We start from the raw sequence: 23,743 nt of genomic DNA on the forward strand, positions 1-23,743 counted from the left end.
ATGTACCTAGGTAGGCTTGGTAGTGCTTAGTAGCTGGGAGGTACCCGGCGTTATGTTTGACGACTATGCATTAACACACGCTGCCAAGATGCAGTTGTTGTCCAAATAAGGATCCGCGCTAGAGGTGGAGGCGGGATGCAGGCACTCGGATTCCCCGCATTGCGGAGCTATGTAGTCCGAGCATGCAGCTGCCAGGCCGGTTAGAGTCAATTGAAAGTGATAGTTATTAGTCATCTCGGTGTGTTTATTTGCCTGATATTTGTCATCTTGACAAATAGCAGTAGAGACGATGTCTTGGAGTTCTCGACGGGGATACGGACTTAACGGTGGTAGACGGGTTTAAGCCCGCGGACCGTTTACAAGTCCTCGAGGAGGCCGCTATCTCTATTCTATATCTACCCGTGGAACCTGTGGGCATTGTGTCGGTAAGAGTGCAGCCTCGGCCTCAACAACAACCAAACACAACTCCTGGTCCTCTCCCAAGCCAGACAAACCATCCAATCAACCAAGATGCACCTCAACCCGCACTCCCTCATCGGCAAAGCTGCCGCGCTCCCGCCGACCACTCCTCCCTCCCCAGTCCTCTCCTTCAGCCCGGTCGTCCTCCGCACGCCCTCGCGCAAGGTCGACCTCGAGCTGCGCGTGACCTTCCCTTCTTCCCCGGGCCCCTCGCCCTCCTCCTCCTCCTCCTCCTCCAGCGACCGCCGCCGCCCGCCGCTGCCCATCATCCTGCTCTCGCACGGCCACGGCCCGAGCAACTACCTGCCGTCGCTCGACGGCTACGCGCCGCTGGCCGAGTTCTACGCCGCGCACGGCTTCGCCGTCCTGCAGCCCACGCACCTCAACTCGCGGGTCCTCGGCCTCGCGCTCGACGCCGGCTCCGTGCGCGAGCTCTTCGTCGACTCGCGCGCCCGCGACATGACGATCCTGCTGGACCGCCTGGCCGAGATCGAGGCCGCCGTGCCCGGGCTTGGCGCCGGGGCGCTGGATCGGGAGCGCGTGGCTGTTGTTGGGCACTCGGCGGGCGGGGTTACCGCCTGCCTCTTGCTGGGGGCAAAGAACACGGATCCGCGGGACGGCGCGGTTACCGAGCTGGCGGACGGGAGGATCAAGGCGGGGGTGGTGTTTGGGGCACCTGGCAGGGGTGGGGACGCGATGTCGGAGACGGGGAAGCAGATCTTGCCGTGCTACGACGTGGATTTTAGCAGCATGCGCACGCCCGCGCTGGTGGTCTGGGGCGAGCAGGATGGGAGCCCGTATCTGACAGTGCGCGGCGCCGAGTGGCATCTGGATCCGTATGCCCTGGCCCCGGGGCCGAAGGACGCCTTGATGGTGGTGGGCGGGGAGCATGGGTTTGGGGGGATCAGCGGGTGGGATGCGGCCGAGACGAAGGACGAGAGCCCGGAGCGGTTGGCGGCCGTGCAGAGGCTGTCGTGGGCGTACCTGAGGAGTCAGCTGTATGAGGGTGATAAATCGTGGGAAGAGGCCTGTAAGATTCTAGAGGGGCTGGAGGGCATTGGCAAGGTGACGAGGAAGGACTGAGTTATATGCCGCTAATGTCTTGCAAGTCAGTCGAGAGCTGCGAAGACTAGGAACGTCTGGATCACGATCGGCTTGTTGGAAATTGAACTCGTGTTTCTTTTGTAAGGCAAGTCGGGGTAGTGAATGAATGAGAAGTGCTGGCCGGGGTCAAAGAGAGGATGAGCGAATCCACCTGCTTCGCAAATTTTTTTTATTTTTTTTAATTTTATTTTATTATTTTTTTTCCCCTACTGTAGACCCAACCATGAATAAAGCTTACAAAAACCGATGAATAGCATCGGTGACAACAGTTTTACTGTATGGGGCGTAGCTCATACTCCACCAGCTGCTTTCATAGCTTCGTTTCTCTCACCTCAACTTCATGGTTGCACATAACAACGCCGTGATGATATCCAAGGCTCCGTCTATCTTCTTCCCGCTCTCTCTCATTCTTCTGTTACTGCCAATTGGAATACTTACTAGAATCGATATGAATTAGCCTGAGTTGGCGGATTTGATACTCATGTATCTTGATGAATAGCTCAGCTAAAAGCGACTCTCAGAGTCGAGGCATGCATATCTACCTCAGGTAGCCACTTACCTCGCTCCTCACCGAATCCCGAACAGGTTGCATTTACGAGATGCAATGAGCAAAAGACTTGTCATGCAACTACGTCCGTCAACCGCTCCGATCCGTCCTCGATCGATCATCAACGTGCCTCGACAGTTACTTGAATGTTCAGGTGACCGAATAACCGTGGGATGGGCGTAGGCGTGAAGAGATCACGAGAGAGGTTTGGCGCTGGTTTTCGCGATTTGTGTGGCGGAGAAGGAAAGAAACTTGGAAGAGAAGAAGGGAAGATGCGGCGAGACACCAAGTAAAGCCGACGGCAACGGACCGGAGACTGCTGGCCACTCGCAAAGCGCCTCTTTCATGTCTGACCAACCCTAGGCAGTATCACAAGAACCTTAATTGTGCCACGCCCCCGTAAACGCAAGACTAAGATATTCCCGTTCACTCTCCTTGAGGCGGCACAAGTGTACCGGTGACGTTGCCGATCTGCTCGCAACCCCTGAGCCCGTTGCACCGCGGATGCAGAACTCCTTCAAGTGTCCTACCCAGCATTTAGTCAGGATCGTTGGATCGTTGTTTAGTAACCACGATAAGAGCACCCTGGACCTACCCAGTGTCGGTTGTGTACCACAGGTGCATGTCCCACGTGTTGTTGGTCTGTGCCAGCGACCATTCCCAAGCTGTGTCATTGCAGGGGAACCGCGGCGAAGGCAGCGTATAGTTCTCAGCGGCGCACAGCACCTCATCGGGCCAGAGCAGGAACTGGGACACCATGATCACACCGTGCTCGCCCGGCGCGAAGGACCAGTCGTACAGCGTGACCGTTTTGGAGGCTTTGCGTTGTTGGAGATGTGCCGCGGCGGCACAGCCCAGGAGGAAGGCGGACGAAATGGTGCTGAGTCGCATGATGCTGCTCAGAAACTCGGCTGGTGCATAGACAGTTCGAGGTACATACAAGCAGTTTTCGAGTAGGCGTGGTGGTTTTATAGGCGAGTTTCCGATCATATAAGTGTCGTACCAGACTCCTGCTGCATTTCCAAAATACGAACGCCACCGTTGCGAAATACGACATCCCGTACTGCCTGAGCGAGAAAAAGCTTTGCGTTCAGTGGGCGGTCGGGCTCTCATTCCACCGAACCAGATCATCTCTTACTAGGGATCAACCTCAAATAACTTCGGATGACAGCCGCCTAAATTGACTCGAGTAACGGCAGGCGCTCTCATTGGCTCGTAAAGATAGAAGCGTCTTGAAATGGTATATATGAGAAGACAGCACCTATCCCGTCACAGTCGTGGCACGATGCATCTGGCGGTGGCGCCTCTACAAGAAAACGACGCGTGGCAATACACAATCAAGACAGGAACCAGCAGAGACGAACATCCTTTGCGAAGAACAACGGATACAAGCGAGGGCCGCCAGCTCAGCGCACCAGCGAGAGGGTGGACCACAAATTTGATCTACATGTCATCCCCACCTGCAGGATGGTCTTCTCGGAATTTTACTTAGAGCGAGGCCGCTTCTTCAACTCGTTTGTGGTTTCTGGCTGTAGGATGTGGAGTTGAGTCTAACTGGAACCTTTGAGTCCCGCGAAACCTTGGTTTTCGGGCCGGGTGGTTGCTCCTGCCGATAAGAAGAACTCGGGGAATCTTAGGACGTCTACTACACACGACCTGTCGGTTGGCCTCTGCCCAGGATCTCCAGTTTGACTGGGAGGGAAGGCAATGGTTCGCCACTTTTGGGGCCCGTTGGCTTCATGTTTGCTCACAGGCTCAAGCCAATCTCGGAGGGGGAGAGGCAAGGTTGGAATGGGGCTTGCTCGACCGACGAATCAATCTGGAGAACAAAAGGCTGGATTTTGACTCAGCGTGTCCAGGTGACCACCGCAACCAGGGACAGTTTGCTCTGCCCCAACATGGAGACTGATATCCACGCAATACCCGCTGGCCCCGTCAGTTATGTGGCTATACATTCAGTTTCTTTTCACTTCACGTTAGGCGTCAAGTAACCTAGCCAAACCAAATGTTCTATTCCAGCTCTAAACTACCCGGAACCACTGCGCGAGCAATCATCAACAATCCACACTCTCCGCACTAAATACGAGCTCCTCCCATCCGGAGGAGGCTTGTGATGATCTCACGGGTCTCCGGATCTTGCACCGCAGCCACGTCGACTGTTTGTCCCTTCCGCTGTCTCTCCTTGAGCTCTATGTCATCATCGGCAAACTCCCCATGCGGAGTCTCCCCAGTGTGCAGCTGCCAGATGCTCAGGCCAAGCCCAAACATATCATCCTCCACAATAGGCGGCGACGGGTCACGTCCAGACTCTTCGGCCCTCTGGAGCCTGTTTAGCGACTCAAAAGGCATGGTCGTAGCTCCATGCCAGACCCGCTCGTCCTCGTCGACATACCGCCCCTCACCGAAGTCGCACAGCCGCACTAGACCCTGGTTGTCGAGAAGCATGTTCTCCAGCTTCACATCGCCATGGACAATGCCTCTCGTGTGCAGCCGCTCAACGACGTGAATCATCTGGTGCATGATGCTCCGGCGCTGCGATGGCGGCACGGCGCCGGGCGCTGAAAGGGGAGTCGCGAGATCCATGATGAAGCCGTCGAAGTAGAGCCGGCCATTCCCGATGTTCAGCTTGCCGATCACCTTCCCACAGACGGGAATGGCGCAGTCCCCGGCGGCCTTCTGGAGTTGGTATTCTCGAAAGCCACCCTTGAACTTGAAGACCTTGGAGGGCTGCCCTTTGATCCGGTAGATCATGGAGTTCCTGCTGACCGCCAGTTCGGGCATTTCGACGTCCAAAGCACGTTCGTCGGCGTCGGGCGGAACCGGCGGCCATGGTTCGTCCTCGGGCAAGTCCTGAAGCAGGGGAGGTCGAGACATGGGCGGCGAGGAAATTGTGCGGCGAGGCGACAGGAAGCTGGTGCTCAGGCGTGGCCCGTGGTGGCGGTGATGATGGTAGTGGTAGGCGGTGGGGTTCGAACTCCGTGTTGTGTGTTGTTGTGGAAGATGGGTGCAAGTGTTGGGATGGAGCCTGGAGGTTTCGGATGAGATAGATACGAGCGGATGAGAGAGAGACTTTATGGGTTCCAGTCCAATAAAACCTCCGGCATAACCGTGGTTCACGAACCGCAAACAACGGTCCAACGACCGGATTGCAGCGGTGTTGGTCCTGCAAGCACGGGCCTCGGCCTGGCAAGGAGAATGATTGCGGGCGTGGCGCTGTTGGTTCAGCTTCGTGCGTCCGCCTGCTCTGAGGGATTGCAAAAGCCGAAAGCGGCGAGTGCCCTGCTGTGCAATCACTGGGCTCAGGCCTTGGCACATCACATCACCATGCGTCGTGTCTTGGGGTGGTGCCAGTGCTGCTTTCAAGGCTTGCTCTTCCATACATAACATACGGAATACATCCATTAAGTCCGAGTCCATTTGCGCTTCCATCTCGCCGTTTCTCCCAGAGTCAAAGTGTCCTTGGAACTCCGATTCAATTCGCTTGCGGATTTTCGCATCACTTCCGCGGTTAGATGGCACTCAGATCAGTGCTTACCCCTGACAGCCGGTACTGGCCGTTTGAAGATGCGCAATCAGCACACGATGTCAAACTACTCTACACCGCGCCGCCGCACGAAGCCCGCCAGGCAGGCGAAGATGAATTCGAGTACGTGGACGGGGCTTTAACGTTGAGTGGAAGCACACTTCACAGGGTCTGTCCACAGATGCGCACCATGTCGAATCCGACGGGACCTAGGGAGCGTCGCATGTTTGCAACGCATTGCCTCAGCGCACTCGGCTGCATGGCGCAGAATCTTCAAGACTGCATCGTGTATGAGGGCGACGGCAACTTTCAGACCAAGAGGTCGGTCGTGCAATAGCAGGATCTAATGGCTCAGTTTGCGGCCCCGAACGGAGACTGCTAGTTGCGGAAGGCGATGTGGAGCCGTCGCTTCAAGAGGAACGGCTTGGCCACGGCCCCAGATATCTGGATCGAGTTCTGCTGGAACACGGCTGAGGAGTCATTGTGGGATGGCGGCTCGACACATCGCAGAGACACCGCCACCTTTACGTGGACGGGCAGCTGGACCGCGACATCGGTTACGGGTTGCACGGCCGCCAGTTGTTCGGCGAGATGCCCGACTGGATCCACGGCTTCGAGTCGGTCGAGTATTGCTGCCTGCTCTTGGCCGTGTCGCAGGAGGATCCCGGGGACAACCGCGTGCTCAGGGACCTGCTCCTCGAACCTGCAGGGGCGGACCGCATTTTCCGGTGCGTGGGGCACATCTTCTTCCGCGGCCGGTGTGCGCTGAAGATGCAGTTTCGGTTGCGGCCGGGCGAGATGGACGAGGACAGTGCCTGGGAACGGCTCTGGGAACGTGTGGCGCCGTACTGGGGAGAGGCCGAAGTGGACATTGAAGTGGGCCGAGCGCCGACAGCGCCGGTCCACGTAGACATCCAGGCGCTCGGGCCGGATGGACGCTACGAGTTTGACGGCGATGTGGTGGATGACGCTGGCTTCGAGGAGCTGGAGTCGGAAGTGGTCACCCAGATATGAACGGCTGCAACAACTCAATCCATGCGCCCGATTTCGCCTGTTCGCGGCTGGAAAACGCTCGACGTCCTCCAGTTCCATTCATCCCAGCTTTCGCCTAGCATTGTTCTAGAGACCCAATATACCAGCCGGACGGTCCGAGGGATCCAGCATCAGCATCTTCAACACGTATATAGTGTCATATCAAGGGCTTCAACAGTCGTCATCTCAATGGTTAGTCTTTCCTGAATAGTTAGGATGGAGGACTGCCGAATCTGACATTGGCCGCTCTGTGCCTGCGGGCACGAGCAGCGGTTGGAGTGTGCTGAGAGTCGAGACTCAACAGTCACACGCCGAACTGCGGCCACTTGCCGTGGCCTGTTTCCAACACCATGTCCCAGAATGCCCATTTCGGGTGTACTATCCGTACCTTGCATAGCACCTTCCAGGCGCAGTTAGGCACCGTGTAGATCCGCTCCACTGGCAAAGCAACAACTGGCAGCGGGGGGCAGCCGGGGATGCACTGAGCAACGGCAACGACCCGGTTTTGCAAGCGGCTCATCCGGTTAATATCACTCTGCATGGAACGTTGAGGAAGAGAGGATCCATATCGGCCCACCGAGCTGTCCGTCTTGGCCTGTCGGCCAACGTCATACTCGGGGTTAGCGCCGAGGTTGGCGAAAAGCTTGTCTTAACCCCGTGTTATCTGCTTTTGCATCCTTGCGAGACTCCAGCTTCTCCGCACCTAACCACACTTCTGGATAAATCACAATGGCGTTCGCCGAAGAGGCCGATGTCGTTGGGACGATGTATGATACGAGGACGACCGGGGAAGACCAGGAACCCCGAAATATGCCCGGCAGAAGTCAGGTATTCATGGGCCTGTTAGTTAGCGGTAGCCAATACCTACCCTACCGTGTATAAAGCCTGCGAGGTTTGCTGGTTTCTCGAATTTGAGAGATTGCTCTTCACGCGCGATTGTCTTCCGCCCATAGGTCAAGATGGCATCACTCGTGATCCTCCTCGGCGCCGCCGCCACAGCCTCTTCTCAGTATGTTCCCATGCCGTGGGCATACGTCCAGAATGAGCCTCCTGTACAGGTCAAAGTCAACGCCGGCGTCCGATATCAGACCATGATGGGCGGCGGCTGCTCGGGTGCCTTCGGTGTCGCCTGTGACCAGACCGGGTCTCGTGGACTGTCTGCCGCTAACCAGCAGCTGGTCAGCGACTACCTGTTCAGCGAGAACATCGGCGGATTGTCGATCCTCCGCAACCGCATTGGGTCCAGCCCGACAGATGGCATCCTCGGCAGCTGTCCTGCGTCCCCCAGTGCGCCCGCTAACTACACCTTTGGCTCCGACGAGGACACGGCCGACAGCTGCCAGCTCAAGCTGACGCGCCAGGCCCTGAAAGCCAACCCAGACCTCTTCGTCTACGCCGACGCCTGGTCTGCTCCCGGCTGCTTCAAAACCGACGCGACGGACATCAACGGCGGCTTCATCTGCGGTGTCCGCGGCAGCAACTGCACGCACGACTGGCGCCAGGCCTACGCCGACTATCTGGTCCAGTACGTCAAGGAATACGAGCAGCGCGGCATCAAAATCGGCATGCTCGGCGCCTACAACGAGCCCGACTTCAACCCCGTCACCTACGCCAGCATGGACTCGGACGGCTACCAGGCCAAGGATTTCCTCGAAGTCCTCTACCCCACGGTCAAGAAGTACCGCAAGGACCTGCTGGTGTCCTGCTGCGATGCCACCGGTGCGCGCCAGGAGCGCGATATCCTCTACGAGCTGGAGTCGGCTGGCGGAGGCCACCTGTACGACGTTGCGACCTGGCACAACTACCAGAGCGAGCCGAAAGAGAAGTTCAACACGCAGGGCCAGCCCAACCTCCAGACGGAGTGGTCAGATGGCAGCGGCAACTGGAACGACACTTGGGACACCACCGGTCAGCTCGCCGAGGGTTTCCAGTGGGCACTCTACATGTGAGCGATCCTGTCTCAATTCGTTCACCCAGTTCCTCCACTAACATGGTTTTGATTCTTTCCCCCTTTCCAGGCACAACGCCTTCACCCGGAGCGACACGTCAGGCTATCTGCACTGGTGGTGCTCGCAGGACAACAACGGCGGCAGCGGCAGCGACGCCGTGCTGATCCGGCTGCAAGGCGACAGCTTCGACGTGTCGGCGCGGCTATGGGCGTTCGCGGGCTACTTCCGCTTCGCGCGGCCGGGCGCGGTCCGCATCGACGCCGCCAGCAGCGTGGAGACGCTGTACGTCAGCGCATTCGAGAACACCAACGGCACCGTCGCCATCCCCGTCATCAACGCCGCCCACTTCGAGCGCGACGTCGACATCGAGCTGGCCGGCTGCAACCTCAAGAAGCACACGGCCGTGGCGTACCTGGCCGACAACACTCATAACAACACCAAGGTGGCGTCGTACCAGATTCGGGGCTCCGGCTTCAAGGTTAGCGTGCCGCCGCGGTCCCTGACGACTTTCTTCGTGGAGTAAGATGGCGATAAATTAGCGCGAGGAGTATTTTCGTGGTAGAAACATGAATCAGATAGTTATACAACTGATTTCTATTCAATCGACGGAGCCAGCAAACTATGGAAAAGGAGATATGAGAAAGGAGTAGTGACACTGTTAGTTCCCTTGTAAGGCTGTCAAATAGGGTGACGGCTGGCTCGCTCATGTCCTTCGCACCCGCAAACCCCCTCGTCGTAGTCACCCCGGGTACAGAATATGTGTAATGCTCACGGCTATAAAAGCTAGACACTGGACAGACACTGTCCTAGAACCACACACGGATAGCCAGGCACCCAGACACCCTGTGTTGGTTTCTATTCCCGAGACTCGTGACACTTCTTACTAGTTAATGATCCGCACCTTTCTGTTGTTGACTCCATGCAATTCTGTTGTTGTTGATGCCATGCAATCTGAATAGCTGACTCGGTTGACGAGTCAGCCTGCAGGAGTCGTGATGGACTCTGCGTCTCGATCTTGGCTGGAGATGCCGTTGCACATTCCTGGATAACCTAGGCACTGCATGGGTCCCCCGTTCCCATTTCAAGCTTTGCCAGGCTGATATTGGGGCCCAGGACTGGCGGGTGAGATTCGTCCGCGGCGTTTTCTTGGCCCAGGGTTGTTGCACTTCCATGGTCGTCCTCAAGCGGAGATGAAGTTGTGAGATTAAGCACAAGGAATCAGCATAGGTAACTCTGAGTAGTTAGTGCTACTCGGTGCAAAACGTAACACCTTGGGTGACATTTGAGATGCTCTGGTACGGGTCGGACAATTTTTTGTAAGGGCCAAGGTACCTACACATTGGGCTAGGCATTTAAGGTTATCGATCCTCAAGCCACCGAAGACCTGGGGTTATCCCGCATCGTCATGCTTGCACAGCGACTGTGGCACCGGGATGTCAGCAATCGAGCTGTCAAGCAAAGCCCCCGGCTGTCAGTTCCTTCGTCATCAATCATTCCCTTGGTTTGTCCTCAAAGAGTTAGTCAAGAGATTGCTCGGTCAGCCGTGCAAATGTGCTGTAAACGCAACGTCGCCCTGTCTCTCAGCCTGCATTCTGGACTTCAGAATTGAAAGAATCGAGTTTTGTCAATCTTCGGGACAAAAAGAAAGACCTCCAGCGGTTTGGAGCGGCGTGGGGCATGCACCCCAGCAAAGGTGGGCTGTTGGTTCAAGGGCAACCTGGAACGCTTGGCTTGAAGGCTTGGCGTGCCGGGCCAATCAACGGCCGGCGCAAGCCTGGAGATCTCCCGCTGTTGCGGCAGTTGTGGCCTGGGCGCAGATCCGCAAACCAACAAATTCCAGGCACGATGGCACGCATGATTGCAAGTCCTGCATGACGAGCCGCCAAACAGGTTGTTGCATCACCGAAATTGACCGTGGTTTAGCTTGCTTGGACCACGCGTGACGAACACGACTGCAGCTCTTGATAAATTTCGGCGCGTGCGACCATTCAACGATTTCCATCCGTAATTTTTTTTCGACCATCTTCGAGCGCCACACTCGTCCGTTCTCGATACCGACCTACTGTTTACATGGAAAGAGGGGAGGTGACAGGGTGATAGACCTGCGAGGGTGTGGAGGCGACTGACTTCGTGGCGCCTCCATCGCCGCCCGAACAGCCGCAACCCCAGGACGATGCCACAGGGTGCCCCGACGACATGGAGGCCACTACCGCTGCCTCGACGGCCCCGCTCGAGCGCTCCATCTCGCAGCAATCCGGCACCTCGATAAGGAGCCGTCGATCCAACGCCCGCACCCGCAAGAGGCTGACGTCCCAGCCGCCGAGTTCGGCCTCGTCCATCGCCCCCTCCGACAAGTCCCTGACCTCGTTTCCCTCGTTCTCGCCCGATTCGCCCCGCCAAGAAAGATCGCCTTTCTTCCGCGACGACGACGAGAATACGGTGACCTCATCGCGCAAGACATCGGGCCAGAGCCTGGCCGTCTCGGAACGGAGCGATGTGGAAGAGCAGGGACAAGGTCAAACAGAGCAGAACCAACAGCCAGAGGGCTTGCGACCATCGGCGATCGTCGAGCACCTCACGGCTACCTCGCCCGCCTCGGCCGCCCGCGGTGCCCTGTTCGAGGATACGCCGCTGGCTTCGCGCAAGATCCCCGGCGCGCTGCACCACGCATCCGACGAGCACATTGAGCGCCTGATCGCGCGGCACGGCGCTGTCAACCTCGTGCGCCAGATTGCCGAAGACCTGGCCCAGCGCGATGCCCAGATCGCGAGCATGCGCCGACGGGCGGAGGAGCGCGAGCGGGCGCTGCGCAAGATCGTTCTGGAATGCGGTCTCTCCACCTTGGATCTGGAAACTCGGTTGCGGGCCATCGAGCGGGAAGCAAGGGCCAGCGGGGCGTCAAGGCGGGCGTCCGAAGACGGACTCTCCGATCTCATGACGGACGCGATGGCCGAGGACGTTAGGCATGCGCATGCTCGCCACGCCGTCGACGACGCTACCATCCGCGCAAGCTCGGTGCCGCTGCCTGCTGGCTCTGACTCCGAGGCCGGGAAGAGCACAGCACGGGGCTGGAAGGACTATTTTTGGGGGAGCGGCTCGGCTAACAAGTCGAGTCGGGCTAACAGCGCGACCAGAGAAGGCAGCACGCTGCGGCCGGCCGTAGTGAAAGCCGCCCCGGCAGAGCGTCGTCCACCGCTTCAGGACGACTTATTCAACCCGCCCGAGGAGGCCTCGACACGGAACCCTAGCAGGGCGTCGAGTGTGCACTCAGGGTCTGGCGCGAGAAAGCCGTCTCTCGCGAGCATGGCGCTGCGGCTGGTTGCCGGAGCTGCGTCGGTCGGGCGCGATGGGGAGATTCGCGGGCGCGCAGCCAGCGCGCAAGGCGGCGGCTCGTTGAGGACATCTTCTAGTTCGAGTGTCAAGACGAGCGGCTCCGCTCGCGCCGTCTCGGCGCAAGGCGGCCCGAAGGCCCTGATGGCTATGCGCCGGCCACCTGGGCCCATTCGGCCGATCGAAGTGCCACCGCGGACTCAGCCGCAGGAGCGTTGGGATACGATGGTCGATACTCCCGGAGGCAACCCGATCGTGCCGCAGCAGAGCTACGGCCCGGTCGAGATGGACACCATCCTTCCAGCCGAGGCTCAGCCACCCACCTTGACGCACATCTACAACAATTACCAAGGCGCAGACTATCTCACGGACCGCTTCGGCTTCATCTACGACCAGCGGAGGAAGAAGCGCCAACGGGAAGCCGCCCAGATGATTCGCCACGCGAAGAAGGGCAGCCGCGCCGAAATGATATCCCACGGCCGGAGCGGCCTTTCCCCGGTGCTGCTGGAGGATAGCGCCAGCGGGAAGACCAGCCTCGGAAGCGACGGCGGCCCTGGCACGCCCGGCTCCTCGGAGGACATGCGCGAAGACGCCAAGCCCAAGCGGTGGCAGGACTATCTGAAGGTCGCGACCTTCCCCACCGAGCTGCTCTCGCACACGCCTTCGATCAGCGCGCAGGGGTTCGAAGTGCTGGACGCGATCGAAGCGCCCAAGTCACCGAGCCACTCGCCCAGCATCATGTCCGAAGACCGAGGCTTCCTACCGTCGGCAACGACCACCGCGGCGCTTACCCCTAGCCCGATAACCCCTAGTGACACCGAGACGCATCCGCCATCCGAGGGCGAGCAGCCTTCGGCGACGCTCGCGAAGGAGGACGCCGAGCCGGTGAAACTGCTGCTGGAGAACCTCAACCAGCTGCACGACACCCTGCAGCGGGAGAAGACGGTGCGGTGGAACGACTTCCTCAGGAAGGTCAGAGCCGAGCGAAAACGCGATGGCGAGGCCGCGGCGGCTGCCGCTGAAGCTAGGTTCCAGCGGGCCACCGCCGTCATGCCCGAGACTCGGCTCAGCGATGGCGAGCTGATTGGCGTGGCCAGCCTCGGCATCCAGGGCAAAATCGGCCGCGCCAAAGCCATCGAGTTTAGATCGCTGGTCCTCGGCGGGATCCCCGTCGCCTACCGCGCCAAGATCTGGTCCGAGTGCTCCGGCGCCAACTCGCTCCGCATCCCCGGCTACTACTCGTCGCTGATCAACCGGCCCGAGGACCAGGACGACCCGCAGGTGGTGCTCCAGATCAAAGCCGACATCACGCGCACGCTCACCGATAACATCTTCTTCCGCAAAGGCCCCGGCGTGCAGAAGCTGCACGAGGTGCTGCTGGCCTACTCCCGCCACAACCCGGACGTCGGCTACTGCCAGGGCATGAACCTGGTGGTCGCCAACCTGCTGCTGATCATGCCGTCGGCCGAGGACGCCTTCTGGATCCTTGCGTCCATGATCGAGACGATCCTGCCGCCCAACTACCTGGACCACTCGCTGCTGGCGTCGCGCGCCGACCAGGTGGTGCTGCGCCAGTACGTGGCCGAGGTGCTGCCCAAGCTGTCGGCGCACTTCGACGCGCTGGCCATCGACCTCGAGACCATGACGTTCCAGTGGTTCCTCTCGCTCTTCACCGACTGCCTCTCGGCCGAGGCGCTCTTCCGCGTCTGGGACGTCGTGCTCTGCACCCCGCACGACGGCGGCGCCTTCCTCTTCCAGGTCGCGCTGGCCCTGCTCAAGCTCAACGAGAGCCTGCTGCTCGCCTGCGCCAGCCCCGCCGAGGTCTACACCTACATCAACCACCAGATGACCAACCACGCCATCAGCATCGACGGCCTCGTCCAGGCCAGCGAGGCCCTCCGCCGCCTCGTCCGCCGCGACGAGATCGAGGCCCGCCGCGCCAGGGCCATCGCCCGCGAGCGCGAGCAGATCAGGGCCCGGGAGGAGAGGCTGCGCGAGAGGAGGCTGGCACAACAGCAGCAGGAGCAGCAGCAACAACAACAACAACAACAACAACAACAACAACAACAACAACAACAACAACAACAACAACAACAACAACAACAACAACAACAACAACAACAACAACAACAACAACAACAGGTGCAGGTACAGGTGCAGGGGAAGGCGGAGCAGGCGCCGGCCGTGGTAAGCGGTGAGGTAGCGGTCGCGGGGACGACTGCGAGCAGCAGCCGTGCGCCGAGTGTCGGCGACACTGGTACTGAGGCGGAAACAGGATTGGGAGCGGCTGCAGCCGCGGCTTTGGAGGGGGCTGCTGGTGGTGGTGAGAGTGGCTGATGAACGGATTTGAAGGGGGAGGGAGCAACGGCGGTGGTGGTGGCGGCGGCGCGTAGATGGATGGATGGATGGATGGATGGATGGATGGATATACCCCTTCCTTCAGACAGACGGGCCCGGCATTCTTCTGCTCAACTTACAGTCACATCTCAGCGTCAGAACGGTCTCTTTTTTTTTCCGTTTTCCTTTTTTGTCATAACTGACAGGCAGCTAGACATGCAGGAGGCGCGTTCCGGGCTTTGCTTCCCTTCCCTTCCCTCTGCTCGTTTTTGCTCTTTGCAAAGTGGATGGGATGGATTGGCCGCAAGGGGGGTGTGGGTGTGTGGCCGGTTGCTTGCTAGCGCGGACATTCTCTCTGTTGATACCACCACTTTCGCCTTTCTTTTCTTTCTTTTAGATCAGGCTTCGAGGCTATGCGATACCCGGCGGTTCTCTTATTGCTTGGTGGAGGGCGGAAGCAGGTGAGGGGGGTCGACAGTGAGGTAGCGTGGTGGCCGCAGTGGGAGCCAGCCTGTTCTTGCTTGACGATGGCCGCGTGCTCGTGCCGAGCGTCAGGCTGGTTGGCTGTAGGTAGGAGTCCATAGGCCCTAAACGTTGCTAGGGTATACACTGCACTTCGCTATGATGTACACTCGTAGCTATGAAAGAAATTGCCCGTTAACGATGCTTTCGGACTTTGGGGCTGGTTGAACGCGCGACTGAGGAAGTGAGGTGCTTGCTCTGCTCACCCCTTTCAAGACCTGTGAAAAGACAGAAACGAAAAGTATCCTAAACATCAACCCCCCCGGCACGGCGATTTTCCTCCTGAAGATGGGAGGCGATCGATTGCTGTGCTGACATCGCTTGTCAGAGTCCCAACAGTGTACTCTGACATTGAGGACGACGAAGCGTACTGCCTGATCACCGAGTACGTCGATGTTGGAGGCATGTCCTCGCCGTCGGAGGAGAAAACCGCGAGCAATGCAAAGGCGCCGGCCCAGAGCGGCATTTCGTTCAAGTAAAGCACGACACATTACACGATGCGGAAGTAACGAATGTTCACGCCGAGCCGACGCAGATGCTCCGGTTCCGCGATCATGCGACCCCAGGGCGTCTCTAGCAGCTGACGTACGTGCTCGGGGTAGTCTGGCGCAATGTCCTGCAGAGCTGACAGTCGCGGGTCCAGGAAGAAGACTTCTCCAGTCCGAGCGTTCCAGAATCCTTGCGAGCTGGTGTAATCTGCCGTGGCCGGGTCGCCGTTGGGGCACGAGACTGCTTGGACATCGCTGGGGAGCGGCCCGAGCAGGCGCTCGCCCTGCATGACGCCGGGCATATAGCAAGCCCCGACGAGGAAGCACCCGTGGTCAGCAGCGCGGAGGATCAGGGGAGCATTGCCTCCCACAACCACGCAGACAGCGTCACCGGGGCGGGTCGACGGCGGTGCCACGCCCACATGGCCGTCTCGGCCGCGGAACAGGCACTTCTCCGCGAGGTAGTTGCGCGATACGCGCGCAAATTGCCGGACGATATCATCGCTGGCCGCGTCCTCCAGCCCGGCGGCTGCATTGCCTGCGGTGCTGGCTGCCAGGCGCGAGACGATGGCCTGTGCCTGGGCAAGTGTGGGAAATCGGGGCTGCGGCGGCTGCCAACTCTCGGCGAGAAGGCCACACATCAGCATGCGCGTGTACGCCTCCAGAAGCGTCCCGCCGCCGACGTAGGCCGATTCCAACTCTGCCTTCCCCGGCAACATGGCGCGGATCACCTCGAACACCTCCTCCGGCGCCATGCTGAGCTCGAACGGGATCGGCCGCACCTCCTCCACCACCTCAGCCACGACCCCCGCAAGCGTCAGCGTCCTTCTTTCCGGGTCGAGGCGAAACCAGTCCATCAACTTGCCCGACGCGTACATGTGACCCCAATCCCACACATTGCGCGATGACCGCGACCAGTCCGGCACCCAGCTGGGCCCCGTCGGCACCCCGTCCACCGGCAGCTCGCACTGGAAGAGAATATCCATCCACAGCGTGGCGCGCATGTGGCGCACCACAGCGTCCTCGTACACCTCCATCGCCGTCAACGAGTAATCAGGCCGGATCCCCAGCGGCCGGTTCAGCATCGACAGCACGGCATACACCCTGTCGCGCGGGTCAGCGCAGAGGGCGTAGCCGAAGAAGTGACGCAGGGCTGACAGGCTGACGGTGCCGGGCTGGAAGAACAAGCCGCGGATGCGGTCGATGCGGGCGTCGAGCTCGCGCGAATGCTCGAACGGCCGGTGGCGCTTGGCCATCAGGGCGGCGAGGGCGGCGCGGAAGCGCGGCCAGGCGACCTCGGCGCGGGCGCCGCAGGCGACGACGCTGGCGCTGCTGGCCAGCCCGATCTCCTGGCGCACCCAGAGCCGGTCGAACCAGGCGCGGCAGAGCAGCCGGTAGACGGCCTCGAGCTCGGGCGCGGCAAACGGCAGCGCGACGGCGGTGTCGCTGAGGCGCGGGTCGGTCGCGCCCGGCGCCGGCCGCAGCCCGTAGTGGCCGCCGTAGCCGGGGACGACCTGCGCGCCGAGGTAGTCCATCACGGCCATGGCGCGGTCGCTGCCGTCGGCTTCCGGGCCGAGCCAGGCCACCACCCGCGTCGCGCGCCGGTAGATCTCGCCCATGAGCGCTACCTGCGGGCCCTTTTCGGCGTCGTTGGCCTGGTCAATGCACAGCGCGTCGATCCAGACCACGCGTGGCGCGTCGGTGCGGCGGAGATGGCGTAGCGCCACGGCGAGGTTGCGCGTGATGGAGAGCGTCCCGGACGGCGGCGGCCAGCGGCCGCTGCTCGTAAGTGACGTCGCGTACGCGGTCTCGGGGTGGTCTGTTGTTCCCCATACGTAGGACAGCGCTTCGTAGCGAGGGGGATATTGCGCCGAGAAGGGCGCGATGACGAGGTAGACGACGATGTCCGCTTCGGCGGTGCCGGGCTGGATCGAGACCAGCCTGATGAACCTTTCATTGTCTGGGAGCGGCTCGTGCTTGTAAGCCATACTGTGTGATGAGAAGAGGACCTGGGCAAGGCACTACCAGCGTCGCGGTCAATGCGACGATGCTGATGCTGTCGGGAACCGACAGATACACCGTCAAGCAGCCTGATGATGGCTAGGAGCCTTGCGAGGAGCACTGCCTCACCGTCTGGCGTTCGGCCTTCAGCTCGAGCGGCTCAGCCACAGCTTCCCATGATTAGGTATGCACCATGTGCTCATCCGACCACCTCCGCATACGAATACATCATTCCCTTTGCGGTTTACGACTATGCCTAACCTCAAACCGCGCAGAGTATTATGCGGCGGGTTGCTCCCGACTTCCGACCGCCCAAGCAGACGATAGTTCACCGGTAAGTTCTGGTTTGCTGAACAAATCCTCTCTCAGAATCGATTCCGGCTTTTCAAGAGGAGCTAAAGCGTAGGGCGCTGGGACCACAAGTAGAAACAAAAGATTGTATAAGCGTGTGACTAACGGGCGAGAACCAGCGTACTGCATGTTCGGAAGCGGCCCGGGCAGTTGTCCGGGGCCGGCGCTACACGCGCTCCAATGAGGACCTATGATGAAATGCCCTGAAATGGAGGCTAGGAGGGTCTTAAAGGATCAGGCACCGTACAACCGTTAGTCGTTATCCACGTAAGTGCAGACGACAACCGGCAAGTGGACTCATCGCAGAGGCAACCGTTGTTTGTCTGGTACCACTTACACCCCCAATATGGCTAAATGAATCGGACTCCATCGGCAATTGATCCAGGATAATCATGAGGGGTTCTCAGCTATGCCATTCACTCCCGGTGAAACTATTGGGAGAACATCATGGATCTCCGTCCGTAATCTAGTTCTCAGTTATATATATATATGGCGCCGCGCGCCCGGTACCTGGGAAGCGTCCGCCAACCTCCGGATTTCGCCCCAGTCGACATCCAAGTTAGACAAGCCGGACGGAACGCGACAACAATGGTGTCCAACAAAGCGGTGCTCGCATTTCTCACCACACTCTCACTGCCATCCCTCGGGGCAGCGGACTGCAGCCGAGCCGTGCTCGTCTCCGCCGCCGAGAGCTACATCGCGGCGCAGGCCAACGGCGCGTTGGGCGACTTGGCCAAGCTCCTCACGTCCGACTACAAATACCGCGAGAACAACAAGGCGGCCGACGTCAAGACGGGCGTGCTGGCGACGGCGCTGCAGATCGCGCACAACAAGACGACGGCGGACACGGTCGCGTGCGCGAGCTACACGGAGCTGATCGCGACGACGCCCAAGCCGTACGTGATCGGCACGCAGCTGCGGCACACGGCGGACGGCGCGCAGGTGACGCTGATCGACACGATCGCGGCCACGACGGGCTCGCTGTCGTTCAACGCCGCCCAGACGCTTGCGTACATCGAGGCCGAGGACTGGAGCCCCATCACCGACGCCGCGCAGCAGCCCTCGCGCGCGCTGCTGCAGCAGACCGCCGACGCCTACCTCGACATGTGGACCAACGCGTCCGCGTACGACGCCGTCCCCTGGGGCACCCCCTGCGAGCGCATCGAGGGCTCCGCCCGCAACTCCCCCTGCACCGTCGGCGCGCCCAGGGGCGGCTTCACGAACCGCATCTCGGACAGGCGCTATGTGATCGATCCCGAGATGGGCAGCATTGATGTGTTGTGCAACTTCGCGGCGGTGGGCGGCGTGGCGGATAGCCATGAGTTCAGGTTGGAGAAGGGGAAGCTGCGCTATGTGCATACCATCACGCTGTGAGGCGTGGGATGGGACAGGGGCTCAGCGGTGGCGGCAGCGGATTTGTTGAGAGAGCCTGCGTAGACCTCATGACGCTACAGATCCTCCAAAAAATAATGCGTCCCTGTGTCATCCTTGATCAGGCATTGGTCGGCATGCTCCAGTGAAACGCGCCCGGAAGACCGTTCTTGGCCTCCCACGGCGTCATCGGGGTCAGCGCCGCCTCGCCGTCCTGGCCACGCACGGTCGAGAATGCACAGGTATGCCGGCTTCGGGTACCGTGTCGCAAGCTTGGTCGTGTAGCAGAGGAACCGTTGCTCAGTAGAATTTGGACTGGAAAGAACGGGATCTGGTCGGTGGCCCCAGCTGCCCAGGCCATCAGCGAGCCACAGCTCGCGGGGGTCCGCCATCTTCGCCATTTGCCCCCAGAACATCCCCGGAGAGCGGTTTGGTGCGCCGGCTGCCAGAGCCGGTATCCGGATCTTGCGTGACCGCAAGGGCGCTATCCAGGAGAACGAAACCGAGGGTCGCTATTAGCGGGACTCATGCCGTCGGTTGGCGGGACGAGACTCCGCAGCTGGATCCGGTCCTGAACAGAGAGTAACCACCTGGCTTCCAAACCAACCAGAAACGGCGGGAACCACGCTGATGATGTCCGGCGTTGGTCAATACCAAGCACAATGACGCAAGTAGGCGAGCTACTCGGCGCAACAGCAGACAGACACGGAAAGGGCCAGCAAGTGTCCCTTCAAGTCAGTCACCGCTCGCCTCGCCACCCCACCAAACCCGTCTCCAGCTCAACGCTGAAGATCCCTGAAGACCCTTCTAGACCTTCAACGCTCACTCCACAGGACCAGCACTCTCTACCCATCCCCAACCTCATCCACCTTTCCTCCCCTCCCCTCCCACCAGAGCCTCAACCGCTCCGCCTCCTCGCAACACCAGCCCAGCCCCTCCGGCCGCTCGACCCACCAGCGGTGCCCTCCCCTCGGCCGGTCGCTGACGTACTTGCGCAGCGACCCGCCGTCGGCGACGTGGTTCTTGACGCCGAGGAGCAGCACGACGCTGCCGACGGCGGGCGCGAAGGCGTCCGGGTCGAGCAGCACGCTGAGGAGCACGCGCTTGGGCGTGCTGGGGTCGGCGAGCCGCGCGGTGCGCTGCCGGTACGAGGGCGCGATGTGCGACGGCTCGGCGGGCGCGAGCGCCGTCACCACGGCTAGCACGTTGACCATCCAGTTTTGGCGGTAGGGGAGGTGCGGGATGGCGGAGAGCGGGGTGAGCTTGTGCGGCTGGAGAGGGGTGGTCGGTTGCCAGGGCCGAGGGCGGGGGAGAGGGTTGTTCGGGACCGGGGGTGGGTGGTGGTGGGCTTCGTGGTGTTGGTGTTGGTGCTGATGCTGGTGCTGGTTCTGCTGGATGATGGCGGTTTGGAATTCCTGTCGGGGGTCAGGGGCGGCGACCGCGATGCGCCGCTGTTGGATCCGACTGGGGGACACTTGGAGGGTTTCGAAGGCCGAGTCCTCGGAGTCGGAGATGTAGTCGGTTTCGGGTTCGGGCGCTTCCTCCTTGATGGGGGGCTTGGGGGCGGGAGATTTAGAATCCGCAACAGGATGGGCCGTCCCGTCGTCGTGCAACGCCGGTGCAGCGGTCTCGCCGGACTCGGCATCCGCAACCAGCTGCTGTAACACCTCTTCCAGGTCCTCTACATCCTCCTCCTCCTCCTCTTTCCCTTCTGGAGCACCGCTCTCCCGCTGATCCCCTACCCCCTTCTCACCCTCAGGCTCTCCCGGACCCTTCGCCTCTCTTTCCCTGTTCAGAATCGCCAGATACTCCTCATTCCACCCGACAGTAACCAAATCCCCGACCACCAAGTACACCACCTTCCCCTTCCCCTCCTCCTCCACAAACCCAAGCTCAAACCGATCCACCCGCACATAACACCCCTCCCACACGCTGCCCCGATCGACAAAGCAGTGCATCTCAGGCCGGACAAACGCCTGGATACACAGCTCGCCGTCGCCAAGCAGCAGGCGCACGGCGCGGTAGCGAGAGGTAGTCGTGCTGCGACGACGGCTGCTGCTGCCACCACGACTGCGACCTGCCGCGGGCAACGAGGTAGCAGCAGAAGAAGACGACGAAGAGGAAGAGGAGGAAGCAGCAGGGACGGGCACGCAGCGGTCGATGGCCTCGACGAGGAAGACGGAGCCGGGGATGCAGTAGCGCGTGCGGAGGGATGTCGGCTATGAGGGGTTTTGGGTCGAGGGGGCTGGTCGGGTCGAGGGAGACGATTGGGTTGGGGGTAGCGGGGGGTTTGGCGAGGGCCGGTGGTGGTGGGGTTGGTGGTTTCGGTTTTGGCTGCGCTCTCGGCATGGCGATGGTTGTGGTGGGCGGGCTGACATGGTGGCTGTGTTTTGGTACGTATGTGGGGGTAAGAATTTAAGTAATTGAGTTGATTCACATCACATGTTCCAAGGAAAAAGCGTGAGCTGCGTGTGGTTGCCGTGGCGTGGGGGAGTGATGGTTTGAGACCGGGGTGAGTGAGCCATGGTGTGAGTGGACGCGTTTTGAGAGACGCGTCGGTCGGCCAGGCGGGAGACCGCTTGAGCTAGTCACCCTAACCCTGAGCGACTGTGCAACTGTCGGCGCACCATATCACAGTGGCCGTGCTGGACCACCAAATCACGGCACGCTCTTCTGAAGGTGGCCACTTGTATTCTCGAGTTCTGTACCTCGACCTCTCATTGCGGCAACCGTATCAATACAGGGACGATCGAGGAGTGGCACCACAGCCAAATGCGTGAGCGTCAATACACGGACAGACATGTCCAACTTGACCATCACTTTCACAACCGCAATCAGGCCCACCAATATACCTGTCTCAGCAAATTGACACCAGGCATAGCGGCAGTCACCACCCGAGCTGACAACGGACCCTGCAGTGCACATCGCGTAGTTGGTATTCCGCCAGGTATCGAAACTAGCAAGCCCAGATCCCTATCAAGCATCGAGGGCCGGGGTAATTAAGTAAAAAAGGAAAAGAGGCAGCAAAGATGCGAACGAGCTTCGGAGACTAAAAGAAAATAGGAGGGAAAGAACGCCAATCCACGGAATACGGATTTGCCAACAAGACGTAAACACCATAGGCCAAAGGGGTATGACCTGTAAACCGCATCGAAGTTGCGCCGCGCTATTCGCTCCCCCCGCAACGTCCGTCTCGGACGCCGTCTCCTGCTGTAAGAGCTTTTGGCACTTCTTCTGCCGGGATATCAAAGGATTCGCGGTCGTACAGGCAAGAACACTGCACAATCCGCCGAAAGTGCCGAGAAGGGAGTCCCAGGGCGGCTTAGTAGCCGTTCATGGTCATCCGTTGCGAGCTGCGGCTGAGCTCGCGGTCCGCCGACGGGCTGATCGGTCTGCTGCCCTGTGCGCTGCTCTCCTTGAGCGCCAACAGTTGCTTAGCGCGGAACGTCTCGTAGTGGATCTGAGAAGTCGTCTCGATGAGATCCTGGAGGTGCGTGCGGAGGAGGAAGTTCCGGAGGTAGACGAATTCGCAGTGGTTCTCATCCTCGACATTGATAACGCCCCACCGGTTCTGCCGGCCGCGGACCTGCTTGCCATTGACGATAATGGACTTCTCGGAACCAACGACGGCGAAGGGGATCAGGCTCTGCGGGCTGCGTCAGTTTCTGGCCAATCAGTAGGGAACATGCAGGACCCACCTTGATCTGGCTGTTGACAGCCCGCTCCTCCTCGTCGAACTCGTCGTTGTCGTACGGGTACATCTTGAGGTTGTGGAACGCGAACTCCTCCTTGATGCGAGCCTTGAACGCCTGCCGCTCCTCCAGGGTGAGCGAATCAGCCTTGGCGATGACGGGGACAACATTGACGACGTCGGACAGCTTCTTCAGCACGACAATGTCGATCGGCTTGAGGGAGTGGCCCGACGGCTGGATGAAGAACAGGCAGCAGTGAATGCGCGTGTCCTGGATGTACCGCTCGCGCTGGGCGGTGAGCTCCTTGCGCAGGTACGCCGAGTGCTGGTCCTTGATGTACTTCACGATGGGGTCCCAGCACCGGTCGTTGTTGATCAGGTCTCCGTAGCCGGGCGTGTCGACGATGTTCAGCCTCAGGCGGACACCGTTCTCCTCGATGATGTGGGACACGGACTGGATCTCGGTGGTCGAGCGGATCACCTCGTCGGGGTTGAGCCTGCCCTTGGACTCGATGAGGTGCGACGCGAAGATGGTGTTGATCAGAGTCGACTTGCCCAGACCCGTCTGGCCTGCAACGCGAGACACGTCAGTGCCGGCCCACGGATACGAGGTGGAGTAGAAGAGCAGCTCGAGAGCGGGACAAGATGCACTACTGACCAACGCAGATGATGTTGAACTGGAAGCCGCGCTTGAGCAGCTTGCGCTCGATCTGGGATGTGATGCTGTCGAAACCGACATGGCTCTGGGGGTAGATGGTCGCGGCAGGCACCGACGCCATTTTCTTCGGTTTGCTGGCTGATCTAGCCGCGCTCGGGGTCTCTATTCCAAAAAGTGGTTGAAAAGAGCGTGGCGCGAGGTAATCGGAGGATGCACAACGTGAGTCAGGGACGATGGAGGGTTTGGGGGCAGCAATTGAGGCCGGGTGATCTGTCGGGTGAGGTGGTTGTCGAAGGGGATTTTCTTCGCGACTTCTCAGCACCAGCTGCTTGGGCAAGCGATAATTTCCCTGCTCAAGCTGGCTGGGGAAAGGGGGAAGG

At 60.1% G+C, this 23,743-nt stretch overlaps 8 protein-coding genes across 8 annotated transcripts; 4 read left to right on the forward strand and 4 right to left on the reverse strand.

The window, feature by feature from the left end:
* Window positions 1-182: 182 nt before the first annotated feature.
* On the forward strand, window positions 183-1,542 carry THITE_124270 (uncharacterized protein; the record flags this gene model as incomplete). The annotated part of the gene is made up of 2 exons (XM_003657539.1): window positions 183-199; window positions 699-1,542. 2 exons carry the CDS (start codon window positions 183-185, stop codon window positions 1,540-1,542), a joined length of 861 nt encoding a protein of 286 aa, XP_003657587.1.
* Window positions 1,543-4,105: 2,563 nt separating this feature from the next.
* THITE_2123440 (uncharacterized protein) lies at window positions 4,106-4,875 on the reverse strand. Its single transcript, XM_003657540.1, has one exon. It carries the CDS (start codon window positions 4,859-4,861, stop codon window positions 4,187-4,189), a length of 675 nt encoding a protein of 224 aa, XP_003657588.1. The 5' UTR covers window positions 4,862-4,875; the 3' UTR covers window positions 4,106-4,186.
* A 2,512-nt stretch (window positions 4,876-7,387) lies between these two features.
* THITE_2123443 (glycoside hydrolase family 30 protein) lies at window positions 7,388-9,264 on the forward strand. The gene is made up of 2 exons (XM_003657541.1): window positions 7,388-8,610; window positions 8,684-9,264. Exons 1-2 carry the CDS (start codon window positions 7,625-7,627, stop codon window positions 9,135-9,137), a joined length of 1,440 nt encoding a protein of 479 aa, XP_003657589.1. The 5' UTR covers window positions 7,388-7,624; the 3' UTR covers window positions 9,138-9,264.
* Window positions 9,265-10,810: 1,546 nt separating this feature from the next.
* On the forward strand, window positions 10,811-15,282 carry THITE_2152287 (uncharacterized protein; the record flags this gene model as incomplete). Its single annotated transcript, XM_003657542.1, has 6 exons — window positions 10,811-13,852; window positions 14,093-14,131; window positions 14,220-14,267; window positions 14,679-14,742; window positions 14,782-14,847; window positions 15,143-15,282. 6 exons carry the CDS (start codon window positions 10,811-10,813, stop codon window positions 15,280-15,282), a joined length of 3,399 nt encoding a protein of 1,132 aa, XP_003657590.1.
* A 1,547-nt stretch (window positions 15,283-16,829) lies between these two features.
* Window positions 16,830-17,279, reverse strand: THITE_49961 (uncharacterized protein; the record flags this gene model as incomplete). Its single annotated transcript, XM_003657543.1, has 1 exon — window positions 16,830-17,279. A coding segment is annotated over one exon (450 nt), but the record flags the coding sequence as incomplete, so codon positions are not given.
* Window positions 17,280-17,972: 693 nt separating this feature from the next.
* THITE_2123444 (uncharacterized protein) lies at window positions 17,973-19,054 on the forward strand. Its single transcript, XM_003657544.1, has one exon. It carries the CDS (start codon window positions 18,232-18,234, stop codon window positions 19,015-19,017), a length of 786 nt encoding a protein of 261 aa, XP_003657592.1. The 5' UTR covers window positions 17,973-18,231; the 3' UTR covers window positions 19,018-19,054.
* Window positions 19,055-19,859: 805 nt separating this feature from the next.
* THITE_2092766 (uncharacterized protein) lies at window positions 19,860-21,363 on the reverse strand (the record flags this gene model as incomplete). The annotated part of the gene is made up of 2 exons (XM_003657545.1): window positions 19,860-21,233; window positions 21,280-21,363. 2 exons carry the CDS (start codon window positions 21,361-21,363, stop codon window positions 19,860-19,862), a joined length of 1,458 nt encoding a protein of 485 aa, XP_003657593.1.
* A 565-nt stretch (window positions 21,364-21,928) lies between these two features.
* Window positions 21,929-23,655, reverse strand: THITE_2082796 (uncharacterized protein). The gene is made up of 3 exons (XM_003657546.1): window positions 23,364-23,655; window positions 22,713-23,275; window positions 21,929-22,660 (listed from the first exon to the last, which is right to left on the reverse strand). The coding sequence occupies exons 1-3, from the start codon at window positions 23,482-23,484 to the stop codon at window positions 22,337-22,339; spliced, it is 1,008 nt and encodes a 335-aa protein (XP_003657594.1). The 5' UTR covers window positions 23,485-23,655; the 3' UTR covers window positions 21,929-22,336.
* Between the last annotated feature and the right edge of the window lie 88 nt (window positions 23,656-23,743).

This window comes from Thermothielavioides terrestris, chromosome 6 (assembly GCF_000226115.1).
Source record: "Thermothielavioides terrestris NRRL 8126 chromosome 6, complete sequence".
Classification (NCBI taxonomy): Eukaryota; Fungi; Ascomycota; class Sordariomycetes; order Sordariales; family Chaetomiaceae; genus Thermothielavioides; species Thermothielavioides terrestris.